A 22,403-nucleotide genomic window follows, 5' to 3' on the forward strand; every position below is an offset into this window, starting at 1 on the left:
CTCCTTTTTTCTATTAACACAAACTTTAAACTTTAACTTGTAAACTATGGAAAAGTATCAAAGTCCCCTTGATGAAAAGGGGAAAAAAGGGGGGATCATATAGTCTTATTGAAATTAGACTTGCAAATGCTGATACATTTGCTTACCAAATATCATTGAACTGTCACTAATTGGTCCTATTAAACTGACTAAATCACAAACTAATACTTATGTAAACTAAGCAAAAGTTTCAAAGTCATTAAACAATGACCGAGCGGGCTAATCTCCATCAAAAATGAGATGTGCCAATGCTTATACAATTGCAGTTGAATTCATTGTCAAAATTGAAAAGTTCTTCCTTGAATTTGAATTTTAAAGGATCTACATCATATACTTAAAACTTTTCGAATAAGAGTCGTAAAGGTATATTTGGCCCCGAACATTACGTCCATTGTTATAAGTTGTTGAAAAGACACAAAAGACAGTAAAATAGAACTTTTTTGTATAGTCTCTCATTTAGTGTTTATATTTTCAATGCAGATAGGCTAAAAGTAGAGATTGTTGTGAAATGTGACAAAATCGTCCGGATTTCAAGCAAATTTAGACGTTTGAAACATATAATGTAGGCTTCTACAAACTCAATATTCAAGTAAGATATATAAAATGTCAAAGCAAACATACTGTTAAAATATCGTTTTTGTCGACGCACGTGCTCTATTTTCTTGTCTAAAGAATCAATAGAAATTTACCCGTTTTCATTAAACTTTAACGAAAAATCATAATGAGTGATCTTTATGACGTCCCGAAAAGAACGTAAGTACGTAAATGTTCAACAAAAAGACTGTTCCTATCTAGGTATTGTATTATTGTATATATGATTCATTGTGTTATTGGACAATGAATCTAATTCTTATTTGTAGCTAGAAATAAGAGCCATTTCAAAACCTTATCGAAACCATATATATTCATAAAATTAAAATGTTACTTTGACAACACGAACTGTTACTGGTTTTGTTAAAAACAGAAGGCAGTCTCTTATCAAGCATGCTAAAATGAATTCAATTGTGTCTATTGCTTTTATGTTAGTTATTTTTGCTATGTACAGATCTATTGAGTTAAGCCATTTGCAACTGATTTTTACAGTTTTTACTGACGGCATATTGTGTTGTTACAAATGTAAACCACTACCCCAGGTTAGGAGGAAGCATGAGTGCTCACAAACATGTTTTATCCATCCCATATTTTATGTGACTGTCTAAAGTAATTAGCCTGTAATTCAGTGATTTACGTCGTTTCATGTCTGTCATATTTATTTTCTCGTTTGAACTGTTTCTCATTTTTCTAATATATGCCTTAGCTTTAAAAGCGGTCTTTACGGTATGGGTTTTTCTCATTGTTGAAAGTTGTATGGCGACCAATAGTTGCTTACATCCACGTCGTTTGAACTCTGGTTGATAGTTGTTTCATTTGGCAATAAAACCACATCTATAAACGGTTTTAATAAATAGACAATATTAAGCTTTCCTTCGGAACCGAGTACAAGTTTGTACACGAATATTTCCCTTATAGATTTATTTTAGGAAACATGCTAAACATTTGACAAAATCTGTCAGAAGTGCTGTTCTCGGCAATCTTCGCGCATTTTCCATTTGGCCATCTGATTTGAAAAAACTCATCATGGATATCAGGCTTATAATTTTGGTACGATAGTCTACATAAGGATCCTCAGTGCACTCAAATCTAAACATTTGGAATGCTAATCAAATAAGGAAGACATAATATTGTTTAAACCTCAAAGTATACATGTGGAGATGTCATACTATACATTAAAGTAAAGATTGGAAGACTTTGTTTGCTCTTTGGGGTGAAATAAATTCAGGAGAAATTGGCCCTTCCTCTTTTTTAGCTCAAATTATCACAAAAATAAGAGTCTGTTCATTAAAGGCCCTATTTGACCCCTATTTCTAACAGATATTTCAACATCTTATATAATCACTATTACATAAAGTACCACAACAAATAATAGTTATAACAATGGCTAGATAGTTACATGGCCATCTATTCTTGAATATTTACTCATGTTACTGGTACTTAGTGCATGTGGTGCATATATCTGTATTGGTCAATATTCTTTAAATGATTTAGCAATTGGTGTCAATTTCATTTTCCATCAGATTAATTGAAACAGGCCAATTTCAATTGGTTTTTCAGGACAGAAACATATAGTGAATGCATGCATCTAACCAAAATAAAACCCACTTATATCAGCATGCTTGTTATATTTGACCATACATTTTTTTTTTGTCCAAGAGTGGATGAAAAATAGATTTAGTTCGTCACATTTTCACCAAAATTAATTTTTTTCGTACCAGTATATTACATGCATACAGTTGTTCTGTTTCAATTCATCTTGAAACACTTTTCTTCTTGAAATGATAGACTTGATATTGACCCTCAACATGCTTTCTTGGCCTGCATGACCCATTTGTCAGCTGAAATATCTACCACTGCTTGTTTTAATATCACATTTGAGGAGGACTTTTAACTGGCAAAATATTCACCTTCGCCTTTCGCTAGGCAGTAATTAAATTTTGTGAGGCTTTACTGATCTCAACTGCGCAAATATCTATTTTTAATTTTGGATACAATTATCATGATTATTTCGCACATAACGAATATCCTTTTGGTATCCTTCATCTCTCTTTAACATAAACATACGTGAGGATTCATTTCATCTTTTCTTAAAAATTGAAGGTTTTTTTTAAACTTTTAGGAATTTTGGGTGCTAAATGCTCTTCAACTTCGTACATGTTTTGGCTTTTTTAACATTTTTTTTATTTGAGCGTCACTGATAGTCATTTGTAGACGAAAAGCGCGACTGGCGTACAAAATTTCAATCCTGGTATCTATGATGAATTTATTTATCTATATTAATCTTTCCCGAACATACATAGATATATATCCAAATCATTTGAACTCTTGTGAACAGTTGTCTCATTGACAATCATAATTATACCATATCTCCATATTTAATACTATAAATCTACCTACTCGGACTGGAATAATAATTTTCATACTGCTGTACGGACGATATTTGTATTAAGCTGTGGGAAAGATATGGATATGATTTTGTACACAATACTTTTCTGCAAATCTTTTTTACATAATGGATGGTTTTCATTTTGATTTTGTCTTGGGGCAAAAAAGAGGCAAAAGATACCAAACGGACATTCAAACTCATAAGTCGAAAATAAACTCAAAACGTCATGGCTTAAAAAGAAAAAGAACAACAGACAAACAACAGTACACAAAACACATCATGAAAAGATATGTTACCAGGTCAATATTAATTTTCAAAATCATCCAAGCAACCTTACTCGCCGAAATCAAATGGTTGGTCAGTGCTGATATTAATTTGTGTGAGGCTTTTCTGCGCAGATTTTTTTTTTTTTTTTGTATTTTGTGAACAGTTATCATGATTATTTCGCACAAAACATACTTAAATATTTGGGGATTCATTTCATCTTGTTTTAGAAAAGGTTTAAAACATACATTAATATACATACACATCATTTGAACTCTGGTGGAAAGTTGTCTCATTGACTATCATACCAATCTCCCTATTTTTATATAAATCTACATGCTTGGAGGAACATTGATATTCATCATGCCTTTGGGACCGTCTTTGTTTTACGCTTGGGAAAAGTTATTTTATAATAAATATGATTTTGTACATGATACTTTCCTGCAAATATTCTTACATAAAAAATAAAAACAATGAGTTATAAATGTCATGAGTCCATCGCGCTTTTCTGAATCATCAGGAACGCTCAGAGACGAATATTTAAAAGCCAGGAATATATAAGAACCGAAACAGTTGAGGAGCTATATGACCAAAAAGGACCTTAAAAAATATCCAAATCCATTTAAGGTCAACTTTGCCTAAAGGAGTTGAAACCGAAGTGTCTTATAATTTTAAAATTTATTAACGGACAATATAAGACAGGTTTGTTATAAATCATGTCAGTACCGAAGTAGTGACTACTGAGCTGATGATACCCTCAGGGACTGTTAGTCCACCAGCAGAGGTATCGACCCAGTGCTGTAAAAATGTAAACAACACGTTAAAAATTTCATGTGTCCGAACATATGGATGTTTTTCACTTTCATTTTGCCTTATGAAAAAATTATATTACCAGGGCAATTTATAGTAATTGTCAAAATCATCCAAGCCACCCAACCCCGGCCCTAGAAATCATATACTTGTTCAATGTAGAACGGAAACTTTGTGCATGTTGTGTAGATGACCAATGGTTCAATCGTTCAGAGACAAATTCCAGTGAATCGTTTCTACAGAGAAATCCTTGTAAAAGCTTTAGAAATTCCTTGAATGTACAAAACACACTATCCACCATCAGTTAAAATGCTAACCACAACTCTTTCCAATGCCATTTGTCAAGACCTGACATGACCTATTTTCACTCAGTATTTTCTGCCTAGATAAGGCCCTAGAGTTGTCAAAAAGACATTATCACCAACCGTTAATTTAATTTCACGCAACATAAGATGGTACATGAAGTTTCAGTATTTGAGGCGACAAACATCAAAAGACCACTATAAATAATGAGATGTGGTATGATTGCTAATGAGACAACTATCCACCAAAGTTCAAATAAAGTGGATGTACGCAATTATAGGCAACTATACGGCTTTCAACAATGAGAAAAACCCATACCGTATAGTCGGCTTTAAAAAGCCCCGACATGAAAAATATGAAACAATTCAATTGAGAAAACTAACGGCCTAATTTATAACAAAACAATTTACGAAAAACAAATATTACAGACATGAACCAACGACTACCACTACAGGCTCCTGACTTCGGACAGGCACATAAAGGATGTGGCGGGGTTAAACATGTTTGTGTGCGCTCAACCCTCCCCCTAACCTGGTATAGTGGTGTAACCGCAAAACATAAGAACAAACTATAAAAATCAGTTGAAAAAGGCTTAACTCATCAGATCGATACAAAGCAGAAAAACATCAAAAACAAAATCACAGACCGGACGTGACAGGGTATTTATCCATCCCTCATCACTATAACAACAAAAAGGACACAAAGTACAGATCTGAAAGTACTCGCAGTTACTGGCAGTTAGTTCAAAGCTCATAGTTCACTAGCACTTTTTGGGTAATTGGTCGCATTAGAATTTAAATGTCTCGATAATCTAAAAATACACGACCTTGGTGGAGTCCGACACACTTGACAAAGGTTATCTTGATAATTATACTATTTTAGTTTCTAGAATGTAGACAATAGGAAAAAACATTTAAAACTCATATATCGAAGAGAAACTGACAACCTTTATGGCAAAATACGAAAGATGACGAAAGATAACCCATTTAACGACAGACTGTATAAAAACCCAAAGACTACCAGACAGAGCAACGCATACCCCACAACAAATTATGGCTGATTACAGGTGCTCCGGAAGTGGAAGCAAATTCTGCTCCACTTAGGGCAACCGTCAAGTTGATCATGGCATGTACAAATTCATTGATAATTCTCATTCAGTGTTACACTATCTAGGAAAAAGAAAAGGATTGTGGTAACGATGATTGGAACATATCCGCAGTCATCTGTAATATACGTACACTATACTATACTATAACAGTCAATCAACTCGGGATAGCGTTCGTAATACTTTCAACTTTACCACTTTGAACCCTTGATTCAATAGCTTCCTTGTAAGTAATAATCTATCCTCAATCAAGGAAATGATAATAGAAAACGCAAATATCCTATTGACTGGAAGACATTTACTTCATATACTTGCGCTGTCGGAATGTTGCTTCATTGAAAATAATGACTTAACAAATAATACCGAACTCCAAGGTAAATGCAGAAAGGGGAAGTCTATAAATTTGACAAACCAAACGTCCGACTATATCAAACAATGGATCGACTGGAAAACAGCTGTTATATTTGGAAAAAGGAAGATGGAACCCTTCCAACTGTCATAAAGTGTTGTGCTCACCCGACTGTAATTTCAAATACAAGCTACAATCCTCTACGTTAAATGCTAAATAGAGAGATCGTATGAAAAATGAGCCCCGATACGTAGCAAATATTCCCCCCATGAACTCTTTGGTTTCCATTGCAGCTTATTAATTATAGAATTCAAAGAGAACACCCTAAGTTCCAAACTGGGACCAATTCAGGAACCGGTCTCTTTGGTACATTCAAAGAAGACCCAATCTAATCTCTGTGGGAACACAGAAGAATATAACCCCAAATATAAGCTAGCGTACAATGTGGGGACATGTTCCATTTTCATCTTGCCATTTCCCGCCAAATGAGTTGGGCATACCCACTAACTGCCAAAGAAATTATCCTTGAACCCCAATTAAACGGATTGGTGCCACCTTTAAGTCTCAACTGAGTTTCACTGGTTATTAAAATAATCTCATTTATAACAGTTCTTGTAATTTCACTGAGGAAAAATAAGTGGTCCTTCTGGTGTCATGAATTTTTACAGTGCTCCTTGTAAATTATTCAGATAAATATCATTACCAATCTTTGATAAATGTGTTCCGTCATATCTAAGCAAATTACTTTCTTTAGCACATATGTTACTGTGCCTAATTGCACATCCACCGATGCTCAGAACCAAGTTATTGACCCTGAGATTTACTCGTTTACGAGCCTTTTCAACAGCTTGACCACAATTGGCATTGTGCCAGTACCGTCTCAATAATATGTCTGGCCATATTATTTTTAACGCTGGATATAATGCATGTAACCGAAGCAGGTCACATTCTATGTCACTGAATAATTTCCCTGATGTCAATATACCTAAATCATTAAACCCAAGTTGAATAACAAGGAAACTCGGAAGGGGGCGGTTAAGCAACCTTTGTTTAAAGACTCTATTTAAATCACCCCATTTCATACCCCTTTGACCAGTCCAAACTATATAAGCAGCTGTATTATGTAGGCCAATGTGAAGTCCCCCAGGTCTAGATGTAGCTTCTTTATTTGCCCAATATACTATGGATGATCCTATTAACCAAATTGTTTTGGCACCTACAATTAATGTATGTATTATTTCAATGAGCTATTGCGGTGTTATATGTATAAGCTTAAATGTTTAAACGGATGTATTTTGTGTAAGCATCCGATGTCCAACGACCCCATTTCTTTAATGTGTCCTTATCTACTCCTAGCTTTTTTTGCTTCAGTTGGTCCCCCGATTCTGAAAGAATGTGCTCTGAAATGTCCATTGACTTTGCAGAATGACAAACTCTTTTTTAAAATAGACGAAAATTGATTACGAGTAAGACTTGATCCATCAAAATGTATGTATAAATTACTTCCGGGCGAAGGATATCGAATTTGCAAACATTTCTTAAGTAAGTGAATGGGACACACAGATTTATCGATTTGCTCACTAAAAATCAAAATTAAAGAAGAGTATAGTTGATCTGTTTTGGAACTACGTATACACAGGCGAAGCTCTTCCTTGTGGTCAGATTTGACAATTGAAACGTCAGATATATGTGTATAACATTTGCCCCTAAATTAGTTTTACTTTCCGCAGCTATCTCACCAACGCAAAGTAAAGTGAAAAAACTTAGATTAAAAGCTGAAGCAAACATGGCTGATGCGTACGACGAAAAGCAGACCTGTTGAAGCGACCTGATTAATTTTTGTAATAAATCAATTTAAATCGGTACCCGCAAATCGGTTTTTTTTTTTATTTTACCTTTTTAAACCTTCTAATGTTTTCCCTTCTAAAAAGGATTTTGTACTATCTGTTAAATCTTGAATCTTATGTTGATAACTAATTCTTGACATGTATGTTAAGACAGTAGAGGCTGACATACCCCTTAATTAAATGAAGGCGATGTAAAATATTAAATCGCTAAGTGGGGCTGGCCAAATATCATGTATGTTGTATGTTGATCGAAAAGTTTTAAAGGACTCGACTGCCGTATTGTATGTTTTCCAGGTTTTTTGTGCCATAGCACTTGTAAGAAGATGGTTTAATTCGCTTTCTAAGGCGTCCACAGGTGGTCTGGAATCGCTGTTCTGTACTGATTTGTTTCTGGACAAAGGTTAATGAACCGCTGATAATCACAACGGGATAATGAATCGGCTATGATATTTATTTTACCAGGAATGTGTTCTGCTTTTAATACGATATTATATTTCAATGTGGAAAAAACTAGATTCCTGATAAGGGACTTAATTCTATTCGACTTAGAAGTTCTCTTATGATAGTTACAACGGCCTCAGTATCCACAAAGAAAATGATTCGATTGTTTTTAAGATGTACTCCTCATATATGAAGTGATATAACAACTGTGAAAAGTTCCAAGTACGTAATGTCCTTCAAGAAATCATGTTCTACCCATTATTTTGGCCAACAGTTTTGTGCCCATTTCCCATGAAGGTAAATGCCAAAACCTCTGTTTTGACCCCCGGCACTGTCTATAAACAGTCTGTAAACAGTTCAAGCGTATCGTTGGAAGTCCATAAACTATCAATCATGATCGTGACTCCGTTATATTGGTCTAAAAAAGAGCTCCAAACTTTAATGTCTTCACACATGTTGCATGATACCCGTACCCTTTAGTGTTCTTTTCTTATGTTTCAAGTAGCATCTATTAATCTTCGGCAAAAAACCCTTCCAGGGGCGATAACTTGGCATGCAAAGTTTAACAACCCAATCAGGGACTGTAACTGACGCAAGGTTACTTTTTTTGAATGATGAAACAGCTGCAAAGTTTGTTTTAAATTGGTCAGTTTATCCCCCAGGGAGCCTCATTTCCGTTTTTAAGGTATCAAATTCAATACCTAAGAAGGTCAAAATTTCTGTGGGTTGAACGGTTTTGTCTTCGGCTAATGGAACCCCCCAAGCTGAACAAATTTCCTTGAACGTTTCAAGTGTTTTCTGACAAGTTGGACTATTTGCTTCGCCTCCAAAAAGGAAATCGTCTAGATAGTGAAGTATATTTGGATTTCCTCTGGTAAGTTCCGTAAACCAATGAAGTGCTGTTGAGAACTTTTCAAAGAGTGAACAGCTGATTGAGGCTCCCTGTGCACGTGGTAAACAACGACAAAATAAAACTTGCCATCAAAAATGAAACCCAACTGGTCAAAATCAGAAGGCGAAACCCTTAATAAACGAAACGTACTTTTAACGTCGGACTTTGAAAGTTTTCTGGCTATTCCTATATTTTGCACCAACCTAGGCGTCGTCAATACCCGAATACTGCACAGAGCAATATTTCTCATCTATAAAGTCATTCACAGAGTTATGTAGGGGATGGGAAAGATTATGAATTTTAACGATAATCCCCGTTCTTCTTTTGGGCCAAAAATATAGGAGAAATGCGTAGAGTTGGCGAATGGTGGGTGGTCAAAAGGACCTGCCATTTTACCTAGAGTAATCTCTTTATTATTTTTGTCTCTTACAAAATCTGCATGTACAGTCACACTTTTGAATTGTTTGCATGAACAGGTAATCGTGAACCGGAATATTGCAATTTGAAACCAAATCGAAGACCATTTATAAGTTCGTTTGCTGTTGCTTTTGGTGGATAAAATTTTAAAGATTCTTCTACTTCATACACACTAATAGGGGAGTATCCCAAAGAGTACAACTGGTAATCCTTACCTCTGTTTGCAGGCCCCAATAGGGTGGTTTCCAGAGCACCTGAAACATTTATTTTCAAACTTACATGCTGCCCTATAAGTACATCTGCCGAAGTTGTAACCTTTGCATGGTGCCGAGAATCTTTGTACCTGTTCCGATTTAGTATTTTGGACATACTGTGATCCCTTTTGACCCCCAAAAGAATGATAAGTATCTGAATGAACAAATCTCGGAGGAGTAGAGACGTACATTACCCACAGATCCATGTCCAGCTATGCCTAAGATGATTGTGGACATCTAGCCTTACGAAGGCGGTATTGTTCATCATATATAGCCCAACCTGAGCCAAACCCTCTAGATGAAGCTAGTCGGACGTTTTACGTGTATTTTAGGAACTCTTGACCTTTATTAGGCCATTTTTCTAGCATTATATCCATAAAGATGATGAAAGCAGATGTCCACACGTGCAAATTTGTAATGGTGCTCTGCTTTTGTGGAGTTATAATTAATAGTCCCCCTTTTACTAAAAGATCGCCATTTAAATGGGAGTCTGTGGCTAAATCTTTTGCAGATTAAAGTAAAACATTTAAATCAAGATATTCTCCGGCCCAAATTTTCTCCTTAATTTTAACCGGTATATGGGCACCTACAGGGTCAAAAACACTTGATGTGTACACTGGCGTTACACTTTCGTGTACAATGTCTAAATTAAGACCCTGTGAATAACCCCTGTTACAATCACTTAAACCTGTTGTATTGTTAAACATACCGGTAGTAGCTGTATGTTGTCCTGGTACGTGGTTTTGGTCAATTCCAGCCATCTCCGGTTGGTCACTGGCCAAGAAAATACTGCCTAGAGCCGACTGCTGTCTTTAAAATGGTATCGGTATAGGTTCCTTCTCCGGCCCAAATCCCAATTGTTCTGGTAGTGGTAGGGTACTGTTTCTAATTTCTCTGCCTCTGGAATGGTAAAGTCATTCTTTGCGGTTCTGTTGGCGTTGTTGCATGGTATGTCGACAGATCCTCTCTCCTAGTTTGGTCTAACGTCGACTTTGTTTGTGTTTTCTTCTTTTTAGTTGGTGATTTTGATTTTCCAGTTGGTTTTCTGTGCCTGTTAGGTGGTTTCATGTTGATTTTTAGCTAACTATGTTGGCAGCTTTTGCACTCGCCACTTGTTTAATAACGCATAAATCAATTCGGGAAGATATTTTCAGGTAAAAATGTGAATTAATATTGCTATATTTGAGTTTTAATTTTAGTTTATTTGGCGACTAATAAATCGTTGCATACTTTGTTCATAATATTAGTATAAATTTAACCAAAGTATTCAAAAATAAAATGCGCGTTCTGAATACCTACAGTTGTATGTACAATTAAACCAAACAAAGCCTACATTGACTATCGACTGAATGTAGACTTATTTCAACTACGTGTAAACATTTATTTTTAAAGCCAGTTGTATATATTGCTATCGTAAAACCGTCATATTTCCAACCTTGGTCATTATGACCCTCTGGGAAAAAGTTTACCCATAACCTCAATTGAATTAATAGTTTCATATTTTCCATTTCAGAAATAATAATATAATGATTAGAATAAATCATTCTGGTGTTTGATTACTTTTTGAAAAAAACTAATCTATAAGTTTTTTTCAGTTCAAAATTCATCACTCCCTGCTATAATGTAAAAAGAAGCATCGAAGTTCTTTTGTCCTTGATATTAAAATAAGAACGGCTTTTCCAACAATTAATGACGATCAAGAAACCCTTTATTTGAAATAAGTTCCTTTGCGGAAAGTAAAATCGATACCGATTTTTTTCTCATTGGATAGGAATTACATATATGTAACACTCAGGAACGTGCTCATTCCAACAAACGTGTCCGATTCCATCAAACGGGTCCATATGACGCCACTGAACTGTAAAACATGTCTAGTTGCTAACGGGCGCCAAAGCGTATCTTATTTATGAACGCCGAATTGTGTCCACTTTAAAAAAAATAATACCAACGTGTCCATATGAGGCCAAAACGTCTCCATTTTATGAACGCTCAATCGTGTCCATATTTATAAACACCCAAACGTGTCCACGGTTATTAAATAGTCATTTGACATTACATATGTTGTTCAAATACAAATCCAAATGATATCATTATAGGAACCTTAGTTTTTTTTTTGTTGTAAAACCGGGACATTAACTCTTTGAAAGCCAAGACACCACTTCTGTCGGAAGCAGGTCGTGCGATACCCTCATATATTATTCAGATAGTTAGTCATCACCGGAGTATATTAGTACAAAACAATTAACTTAGTAAACGATGAATTTTACTGTACAAAACTAATTTATTGTAATTTTTATGTTCACTCTAAATATGCATGACATATACGCCACTGGACATTAAGCAATCAACAGTCAAGAGTAAATTTCGGTCGGAAAGCAAGCCCTTAGATATGACTGTTGTTACTATTTTTTAAAGACATCAATGGGACTGATATTAAAGACCTCCATTCTGAAGTTGCTTAATTTCGTGTAAAAATGAAATTGACGGCAATTTGGAAATTTTTCTGTTTTCTGTTTATTACTTGCCGTTGGAGTCATAAATTGATCTCTTTTTATCTCTTAAGAATGTGTCTTATTATAAAAGAAAATTTAACTGAAATTGGTCGTCCTCAAACAAATACGTTAAAGTTATGCAAAATTGACTGTTGATTTTTTTCTTCTGTTTTCAAAGATAAGCTAAAAAATATATATAACCTAGAGAAGTTAAAAAGTTATTACGTATCTCAAAGCTACAAAAATATTTCAGGTCTAACGTTCTGTCACCCCTTATTAAACACCGTTTGAATTAAATTCAAGAGGAAAGACATTGTTGACATTGTAGTTTTTTTGTTTTACACATCGATGTCATCATGCAAGTGAAAAGATATTTAGTGTGGTTTTTTTTGTGTTGAAAAAGCAATGGCGAATACACCACTTTACGGTTATTGCAGCCATATTGAATAGGGAGCATATATTTTGGTTGGAGGGGAAACAGTAAGAAATTATGAGATAACCTATCCATGTTTCCAAGCAAATTGACTGTTATAATGATGTTTTACCGTTTTTTTAAAGCATTTTTCACCTCAATTATAAAAATCTACCACCTATTCAATATGGTTGCAATAACCATGAAAGGGCCTATTCAGCTGTGATTTTACTGGATTAATTATTCTCATGTACTTAAATGTTTGATGTTAACTGAAACAATAAGGTGAGGTAATGTTATACTGTCTATGCACAAGCTTGAATTAGGATGACTGGAAAAACATTCATTGTTCATATTTAATTTTTTTTTGTGACGAAGGACTCCTGTAAAAGTTGATACAAATATGCCCCCTATTACATGTACAATGGAAACATAAAAGTCTAGTTCTCTGACCTTAAGGCAATCTCTATCAGACTTGCATTTTAATCACTCTTATTGAATGCATTTTTATAATGTCATCAACAGTGACATATCCTCGTCTCATGGGATTTCGTGCTATTAAGAATGCATTGTGACGTCACAATTTCCATTGAAAAAGCATGCATAGTACGAATTCATATGACGTACGAAAACATATGATCTGACTATATTTGTGTTTCAAAATAAAAATAATTGAGCACTCAAAAACTTCACTGAAATGGGCCTAGTTATTTTTTTAAGTAGAAGAAAAAAATATGAGATCGAATCTTTCTCATTATTATTTATTCGTAAGTTCATGATTTACCATTTGAATTATTATCCATTAGTTTAGGCTTCTTGTTTACAATCTGAGTTCATTCAGAAGAACCTGTATGGAATTAGACTAAATGTAGAGTTGTTTAGTGTAATTGATAAACATACACACAGATTGCAATCAAATTTTCTTATATTTGAAATTATGAAGAATTTTCATTGAGATGATTTCGATTATGAATTTCTTTTAAACATATATTTAAAAAGTATTTTAAGGGAATTCAACATTAGATTTGCATATGACATTTTTACCTTGTCTAGTATTTATTCATATTTTGGCTAGCCCAAGCCTTTATGAAGTATAAATATATTTCTGTGTTGGTCTCATTCGGTTACAGCAGTAAAAATATATACTAAAATATAACTCATGGAATAACATATCATGTCCAAGAGTAACTTCAAAGCCCTATTTCAGTCCTGGAACTGTTTTAAAAATGATAAAAATGTTGACCTGAATGTGTTACATATATCTGTAGTATACATATATAAAATATGAGCTTATGGTGCTAAGTATATATACAATTAGAAATAAGTTTGTTCTTGAAAAGTGTCAAAAACTGACGTAACTCGTAAATTACTATCGGAATCACTTCGTCAGAAATTTTGACAGATCTAAGGACACATTTGCGTATTACAGCATATTAAGTGGCACAAATTTAACAGACCAGTTCATAAAAAACCTCATCACATTATTTAAATTTAGCTGATTCCCAAGAAGTTAAGAAAGAAAAGTGTGAAGAAAATTTTTGTTTAAAATCCAAAGTAAAAATATTCATATTGATATAAAAAATAATAATAAAACTACTTAATTAAATTCTTAATGTGCCGTCATTTTTCTTATCTGGCGTTTGTATGCTTTTTATTGTCTCCCCTGTGACAAAAGTCGCAATATAATAGGATTACTATCCGGTGGCGGCGACGGCGATAATTATTTGTATACAGCTCTATATTTAACTGTATGCAGATGCCTTATTTTACGCAGTTCCTGTCATATGTCCATGATGCTTTGGTTTCATTTTCATGGTTCAGTGACTGCTAAAAAAGTATATACTTTTTTGTCATGTGAGATACTAATTATGAATAGTACAATAGCTATATTTGGCATATATGTTATCCTTGCAAGGTCAACATATCCGCCAGACAGGGTCAACCTGACTTTGACTTCATTTCGTGGATCAGTTTTCGTGGTCAAGTCCGTATCTCAGATTCTTTAAACTATCTTTGGTATATAGAATGTTTGTAGAGTTTTCGTGTCTATATTGTAGGTTTCATATGACCTTGACCTTAATTTCATAGTTCATTTGTCAATGTTAAATTTTCATGGTTGTGCAAGTTGATTTTTTCTATAAGCAAAAAGTAACTACATTTGTAAGTATGAAGTTATTGTAAGATGTACATGTCTGTCTGGCAGGGTTCATCTGATCTTGACCTTATTTTCATTGTCCATTGGTAAATGTTTATTTTTCGTGGATATGTCTGTCTTTCAGATACTTTAAGCAATATGGAAACTATATTTGGTGTATTGAATGACTCCATTGTGTACATGTTGTTCATTTGACCATGACCTTATATTCATAGTTCATTGGTTAATGTTTAGTTTTTGAAATTAAGTATATTTCTCGATCAGATACTATTAGCAATAAGCTCACTATATTTTGTGTATGATATGATTCAAATGTGTCCATATCTGTCTAGTAGAATTTATCTGACATTGACATCATTTACATTGATAATGTTAAGTGTATGCTATACTGTAATATGTTTTTTTTCATTTTACAGACCTTTTATATCAGTTCAATTATGATACGTAAAGCAGGCGAGACATGTCAGCGTCTGCATTCTTGTGAAGTTAATTTCAAATTTTTAAATATAAAAGGTTAAAACATGTTAAACGGCAATAAATAAACTTTTCATCACGGTTTTGACATATATGGTACAAAGAATCAAGTTAATGTGTCTAGCCTATAACTATTCCTAGTACATACCTGTGTATTAAAGGCATAATACAAAACCTTGATATTTTATTTATAATGTCTGTTTTGTTCACGCATCGTTGTAAATATAACGGAATTTGATGAGACTGTCGTACAAGTGAGAGGTTTAGCGCTATAAAACCAGGTTCAATCCACCATTTTCTACATTTGAAAATGCCTGTACCAAGTCAGGAATATGACAGTTGTTGTCCATTCGTTTGATGTGTTTTGTCATTTGATTTTGCCATGTGATTAGGGACTTTCCGATTGAATTTTCCTCGGAGTTCAGTATTTTTGTGATTTTACTTTTTGATAAACACTTATTCAAAGTCTATGTGTTGATCTGATCCTAAGCTGTGAGAGTAATCTACGATGTCTGATTTTCATTTCCACATCGGTTCTACATTGATGAACGTATGTCATATTGCAATTGAACGCCATGAACAAACAATGAAAAGCTTCTAAAACAAAAAATGACCAAACGTACGGAACCTGTAAAACACCAAAAGATAGGTCAATATGATTAAAATCGTAATCCTTCATTGTCAGAGTTACGTTTAAAGATGGCAATTTTTGACCAAAAAAAAAAAACACAAAACCGGGGATGATCACAGGTGCTCCAGAAGGGTTAAAAGTAAAATAACAAAAATACCGAACTACAAGGAAAAATTCAAAACGGAAAGTCCCTTATCAAAGAGCAAAATCAAAAGCTCAAACACATCAAACGAATAGAAAACAACTGTCATATTCCTGACTTGGTACAGGCATTTTCTTATGTAGAAAATGGTGGATTAAACCTTGTTTTATAGCTAGGTAAACCTTTCCTGTGTATTACAATCGCATAAAATTCCATTATATTGACAACAATGTGTAAACAAAACAAAACAGGTGCTGCTGGAATGTTGCTACATAGATATGGAAAGTTCACAATTGGGGAGCTGAAATTGTCTCTTTTGTCGTTTAGTGTTGTTATCTTACCTGTATATAGCGTAGTGCATAAAACTGTCAATTAAAAATGTCAGTGAGCAGATTCTAAAAAACACAAGCAAATATAGAGTCATAAAATTATCTTAAATAGACGAGTAATCATTAAGTATTTTTGTTTCATTTCAGCACAAATCAATCAGATACTGGAAGGACAACGATCAGATGTTCATTACAACCAGAGCTGCAAAACGTGTACTGAAATGTATAAAAGAGAACAATTGCGTAACTATTATGGCTAGTTCTGGTGTAGGGAAGACAGTCACTCTCCGACATGTCGCTTTACAGATGACAGATGAAGGATATGATGTTCTGCTGGTAACAGATCCAGGTGACATTGTCAAGTTTTATAATCCAAACCAGAAAGGATTGTTTGTTATTGATGATTTATGTGGAAACTATTCTTTAAACGATGCTGACATTAAAATGTGGGAACCTGTCATGAAACGTTTAAAAGGAATTCTTGAAAATGAAGTGGCAAAAGTCATTGTTGCATGTCGATTACAAGTGTACCAGGATGACAAGTTTGAATTTTTGTCTGTCTTTAAGTCGTGTGTCTGCAACATGCTATCGGAGAAGCTGTGTTTACTAAAGAGTGAAAAACAATTAATAGCTGAGTTATATCTGAAAACAAAAGCCTATGAAATCACTGACCTTTATGATTTATATGATTGTTTTCCCCTTATATGTAAGCTGTTTTATGATAATCCTAATTTTAATATTACATTTTCCAGAATCAGTTTTTCAGTTTATGCAGCAGAGGTTGACAAACTACGGAAAAGGGGATATTACGCTAAGTACTGTGCTTTGGGTTTATGTGTAATGTTTAATAACAGACTGAATGAAGAATTGTTGACTGAAGAAGTGGATGAAAAAACAAAAACAATCATTGGTAACATATGTGAGGCATGCAGACTAGACAGAGGAACATCAAGACTTCTTTTAAAAGATGAACTTGATTCGCTTTCAGGTACATTCATTAAAAAAAACCAAAATGTGTACCAAAGTATACATGATAAAATATTTGACTTTCTTACATTTTATTTCGGACAGAATATAATTCAATGCTTAATAAAGAATGCACATTGCAGGTTAATCATGGAAAGATTTTCTTTGGAAAGACACGTTGGTGTAGATCCTTTTGTAACAATTGTGCCCCTTAAGTATCATCAAATGTACATAGAAAGAATGATTGAGGACTGGTCAAAAGGTGCAGTCAATGAAGTATTTTGTAGTTCTAATATGAAAATACCACAAATCAGGCACAGATTTTTATGTCATTTGAATACACTGGATTTACTATACCAGAGACAATTAGCACACACCTGCGACTCTGCAAACAAAGGTACTGCACTGTTACTGTGTTGTTTACATGGTGATGGTCCTATGGTACAGTGGTGTTTAAAACAAGATGTTGATATCAATCAGTGTAGGCAGAATGATACAACTCCAGTTTTTGTAGCTACCCGTGAAGGTCATACAAGGATAGTGGGAATGTTATTAGACAGAGGAGCAGATTGTAATAAAGGGAATAATCTTGGTGAGTCACCTTTATTGTCTGCTTGTATATATGGACATACAGAAATATTAAGGATGTTGTTAGACAAAGGAGCAGATTATAAAGCATGTACCAATAGTGGATGGTCACCTGTAATGTGTGCTTGTAGACATGGTAAAACTGAAATAGTTAGGATGTTGTTAGATAGAGGAGTAGATTACAATGACTGTGACCATACTGGCAAGTCACCTGTCATGTTTGCTTGTATTAGTGGCCATATAGAAATATTAAATATGTTGTTAAACAAAGGAGTAGATTATAATAAATGTGACAAAAATGGTTGGCCACCTATAATGTTTGCTTGTAATAATGGACACAGAGAGGTTGTCAAGGTGTTGTTAGAAAAAAACGTAGATTATAATAAATGTAACAGTGAAGGTTGGTCACCTTTAATGTATGCCTGTTTCAGTGGACATACAGAAACAGTGAAGTTGTTGTTAGACAGAGAAGTAGATTATGATAAATGTAATAACGATGGTTGGTCACCTTTTTTGTATGCTTGTAACTTTGGATATACTGAAATAGTAAAGATGTTGTTAGACAAGGGAGTAGATTATAATTACTCACAAGTAGGTGGTCAGTCAGCTGTACTGTTTGCTTGCTTCAGTGGACATACAGACATAGTAAAGATGTTATTAGATAGAGGAGTAGATTGTAGTAAATGTTACATTGATGGTGTGTCACTTATAATGTCTGCGTGTCACAGTGGACATTTAGAAATAGTAAAAATGTTGTTAGACAGAGGTGTAGATCATAACAAATGTAACGATGATGGTGAGTCAACTTTAATGTATGCTTGTGAAAGAGGACACACAGAAATAGTCAAGATTTTGTTAGACAAAGGGGCAGACTATAATAAATGTAACAATGAAGGTGAGTCACCTGTAATGTCTGCTTGTTACAGTGGACGAATAGAAATATTACGGCTTTTGTTAGATGGAGGGGCAGATTATAGAAAATGTGACAATTATGGTCGGTCGCCTTTAGTTTGTGGTTGTGAACATGGACGCAAAGAAATAGTAGGGATGTTGTTAGACAGGGATGTAGATTATAATCAATTGAACAGTGACGACAAGACACCTTTACAGTGTGCGTGTATACATGGACATACCGAAATAGTAGAGATGTTGTTAGACAGAGGAGCAGATTATAATAAATGTGACAGTAATGGTTGGTCACCTTTGATTTGTGCTTGCGACAATGGACGAACAAAAATCGTAAGGATATTGTTAGACAGAGGAGCAGATTTTGAAAAATGTGCCAATGATGGAAAGTCACCTGTAATGTTTGCCTGTGACAATGGACAAACAGAAATAATAAGGATGTTGTTAGACATGGGAGTGAATTGTGATCAATGTGACAATGATGGTTTGTCGTCTGAAGAAATTGCTTCTACAAGAGCTACAAGTGACATAGTTTCTGTGATATACTCCAGGAAGGAATCAAGTACGTAACTGAACGATAAATGTTTAAGGACCTTGAACACAAGATATTCATTTTACGCATGTGCGGTCAATCAATACCCATGTAAAGTATTGTTGAATGTAAAATATAAATTAAAAGTTTGTAAGTATTGAAGACATGTTCGATTTTATGTGGATTAGAATTATAATTAACTATCATTGTATGATCGCTATAATACAACTAATAAAACAACAATAAATTATTGTTTCCTGTGTATCCTCTCTCTCTCTCTCTCTCTCTCTCTCTCTCTCTCTCTCTCTCTCTCTCTCTCTCTCTCTCTCTCTCCTTTTAATCGTAATCCGTAGTCGGCGTTTATTTTTTTTTTTAAATTGTTCTCCTCTGAAACGGCTTTTCAAATTTGAACTAAAGTTTGTGTTACCTTGGTATATCATTGTTCAAATTCGTATCCGAGATTTTGATTTGTCTCCAAACATCGATTCTAAAATTTTCAAGAAAGTAGACAATTCATTGGAAATTATTAACCCTAAAAGTTCGAAGACAAGATCTACAAATAAATAAAATTGTATCGTCATTCGACTACTTATGGGAGTTTGGCCCTAAGATAACAATGATTAAAATAGAGAATGGAAATGGGGAATGTGTCAAAGGGACAACAACCCGACCAAAGAGTAAAAACACAGCCGAAGGCCACCTTTTTGCATAGTTCTAAAATTTAACATAAACCTTACTAGGTTTATTATCCTAGATGCGCATTTGGACAATTGACATCTCTTCAGTGATGCTCGAGGCCAATATATTTGAAAGCCAAAACACAAATACAACATTCGAACAGCAAAAGAAATCAAAACGGATCTAGTATAGCCAAATCTAAAAAATCGTAAATGATCAACTAAAAAGTAAAATACCAAAAATACCAGACTCCAAGGAAAAATTAAAACGGAAAGTCCCTTATCAAATGGCAAAATCTAAAGCTCAAACAAATCAAACGAATGGAAAACAACTGTCATATTTCTGACTTGGTACAGGCATTTCCTTGCGTAGAAAATGGTGGATTAAACCTGGTTTTATAGCTAGCTTAACCTCTCACGTTCATGACAGTCGCATGAAATTCAATTATATTGACAACAAGGTGTAAAAAAACAAACAGACATACAGCCCTTGGATGGTGTTAATTTCCCAAAAAAAACGTGTATGGTGTAATGGTGTATGGCAAATGGTGCAATGGTAGAAGGTGTATGATGCTATGGTGTATGGTGTAAGGGGAATGGTGTAATGGTGTATGAGGAATGGTGTGATTGTGTAACGTGCGATCGGGAATGGTGTGAATGAATGGTGTACGACATTTCATTGGTTGAAACCGAGGTTCATTTTATTTTAATTTTTCGGATTGTAAACATAAACAATAATAATAATCCTATTGTTCTTTTTTCCTAGTATAGCAAATAACTTTACTAGTTAGACTCTATGTTATATATATTTTATACACATATTAAAATTTTATTTTTTTTTCATAATTTTATTTACATTAAACAATGGCTATAATATTACACACTTGTGATCACAAAAAGTCATGCAGTTATCATAAAAGAAAGGATTTTATTTAAACTAGAAGGCGGATAAAAAGGTTATCCACGCATCGGTAAAATATTTTTATATCATGGGTTATCAACATCATTTTTAAAGTTGCTTCGTTCCCCATTTTTGACAGTCTCTTTATAAATATTTCATCGTAATTCACCTTTCTTTGCCTTGGATTTATCCTGTTTTCCAAAAAATGTTCAAAGGAAAATTGTACAGTGTTATTGCACATAAGGTGTTGTATAATTGTGAACAATCTCGTCAATTTCCTTACATTTGTCATTACGGAATATAATGATATCATGAACGTCCGAAAAAATATACTCATGTGAACAGGAATGAAATATTTGCCAATTGATATTTAGCCACCAACAAAATCAACCAACCGACATAATATACTAACAGTATACTTTTCCTAGAAGAGAACTTCTCATACTTTTCATTATAAAGTACAAATGAAATCTGTCATGTCAGTCACAGTGTTGGATGATGTGGTGGTATAGTTTTATTATACAAACCATCCTGAACTTATGCAAGCACGACTAATTTATGCGCAGACCAACCCATCACACAATAGCCCAAAAGGAATCTGTGATGTACCCATCCATATTTAGAAGTCATGGAAGTGGGATATACAAATACTGCATAATACTGACTTTAGTGACAGTTTTATATTACGAATACAGAGATGAAATGCTGGCACTATAAATTAAAGTGAACAAGATTTTGTAGTCATTGTTTTCCAATATTTCTGTCATATGTATTATATAAGCCATCCTAACATCAAAATATTATTGCGTTATAATGCGGCTATATATATTTACATAATAAAGTGCAAATATGGTCAGTTCTGTTTGATGCTGTTGAATAATTTTGTTATACGAGTCAGCCTGAGGTATTAAAATTACTGAAATTTTGTTGCGAGACAATATTTTGAAAAAAAAGAGGACATGCTGGCTATCTAGATTGATGGGGACAAATTTTTGTTTTCATTGTATTATACAATCCATCCTGACATCAAAATATAGCTGATTTACTATGCGGCTATATAGATTTACATAATAAAGTGCAAATATGGTCAGTTTTGGTTGATGTTTTAAAATAATTTTGTTATACTAGTCAGCCTTAGATATCAAAATTACTGAAATTTTGTTGCGAGACAATATTTTGAATAAAAAGAGGACATGCTGGCAATCTTAACTGATGGGGATAATTTTTGTTGTCATTGTGTTGCAATGTTGCTGTCATTTCTATTTTACAGTCCATTCTGACAATAAAATATAGCTGATTTACTATGTGGCTATATAGATATACATAATATTAAAAGTGCAAATATGGTCAGTTTTGGTTGATGCTTTCAAATAATTTTGTTATACAAGTCAGCATGAGGTATCAAAACTACTGAAATTTTGTTGCGAGACAATATTTTGAATAAAAAGAGGACATGCTGGCCATCTAGATTGATGGGGACAATTTTTTGTTGTTATT

The 22,403-nt window shown here is 34.0% G+C and overlaps 1 protein-coding gene across 1 annotated transcript in view; it reads left to right on the plus strand.

Moving 5' to 3' along the window:
* The window catches only part of LOC127700499 (ankyrin repeat domain-containing protein 17-like), a 46,245-nt gene extending 24,483 nt beyond the window's left edge, over positions 1–21,762 (plus strand). The window contains exon 4 of the mRNA XM_052203992.1: positions 16,484–21,762. Within this exon, the coding sequence (XP_052059952.1) occupies positions 16,484–19,366 (2,883 nt within the window). The 3' untranslated portion in view covers positions 19,367–21,762. The remainder of the gene's footprint in view (positions 1–16,483) is intronic.
* Positions 21,763–22,403: the final 641 nt, after the last annotated feature.

Source organism: Mytilus californianus, unplaced genomic scaffold (assembly GCF_021869535.1).
Source record: "Mytilus californianus isolate M0D057914Y unplaced genomic scaffold, xbMytCali1.0.p SCAF_5, whole genome shotgun sequence".
NCBI lineage: Eukaryota > Metazoa > Mollusca > Bivalvia > Mytilida > Mytilidae > Mytilus > Mytilus californianus.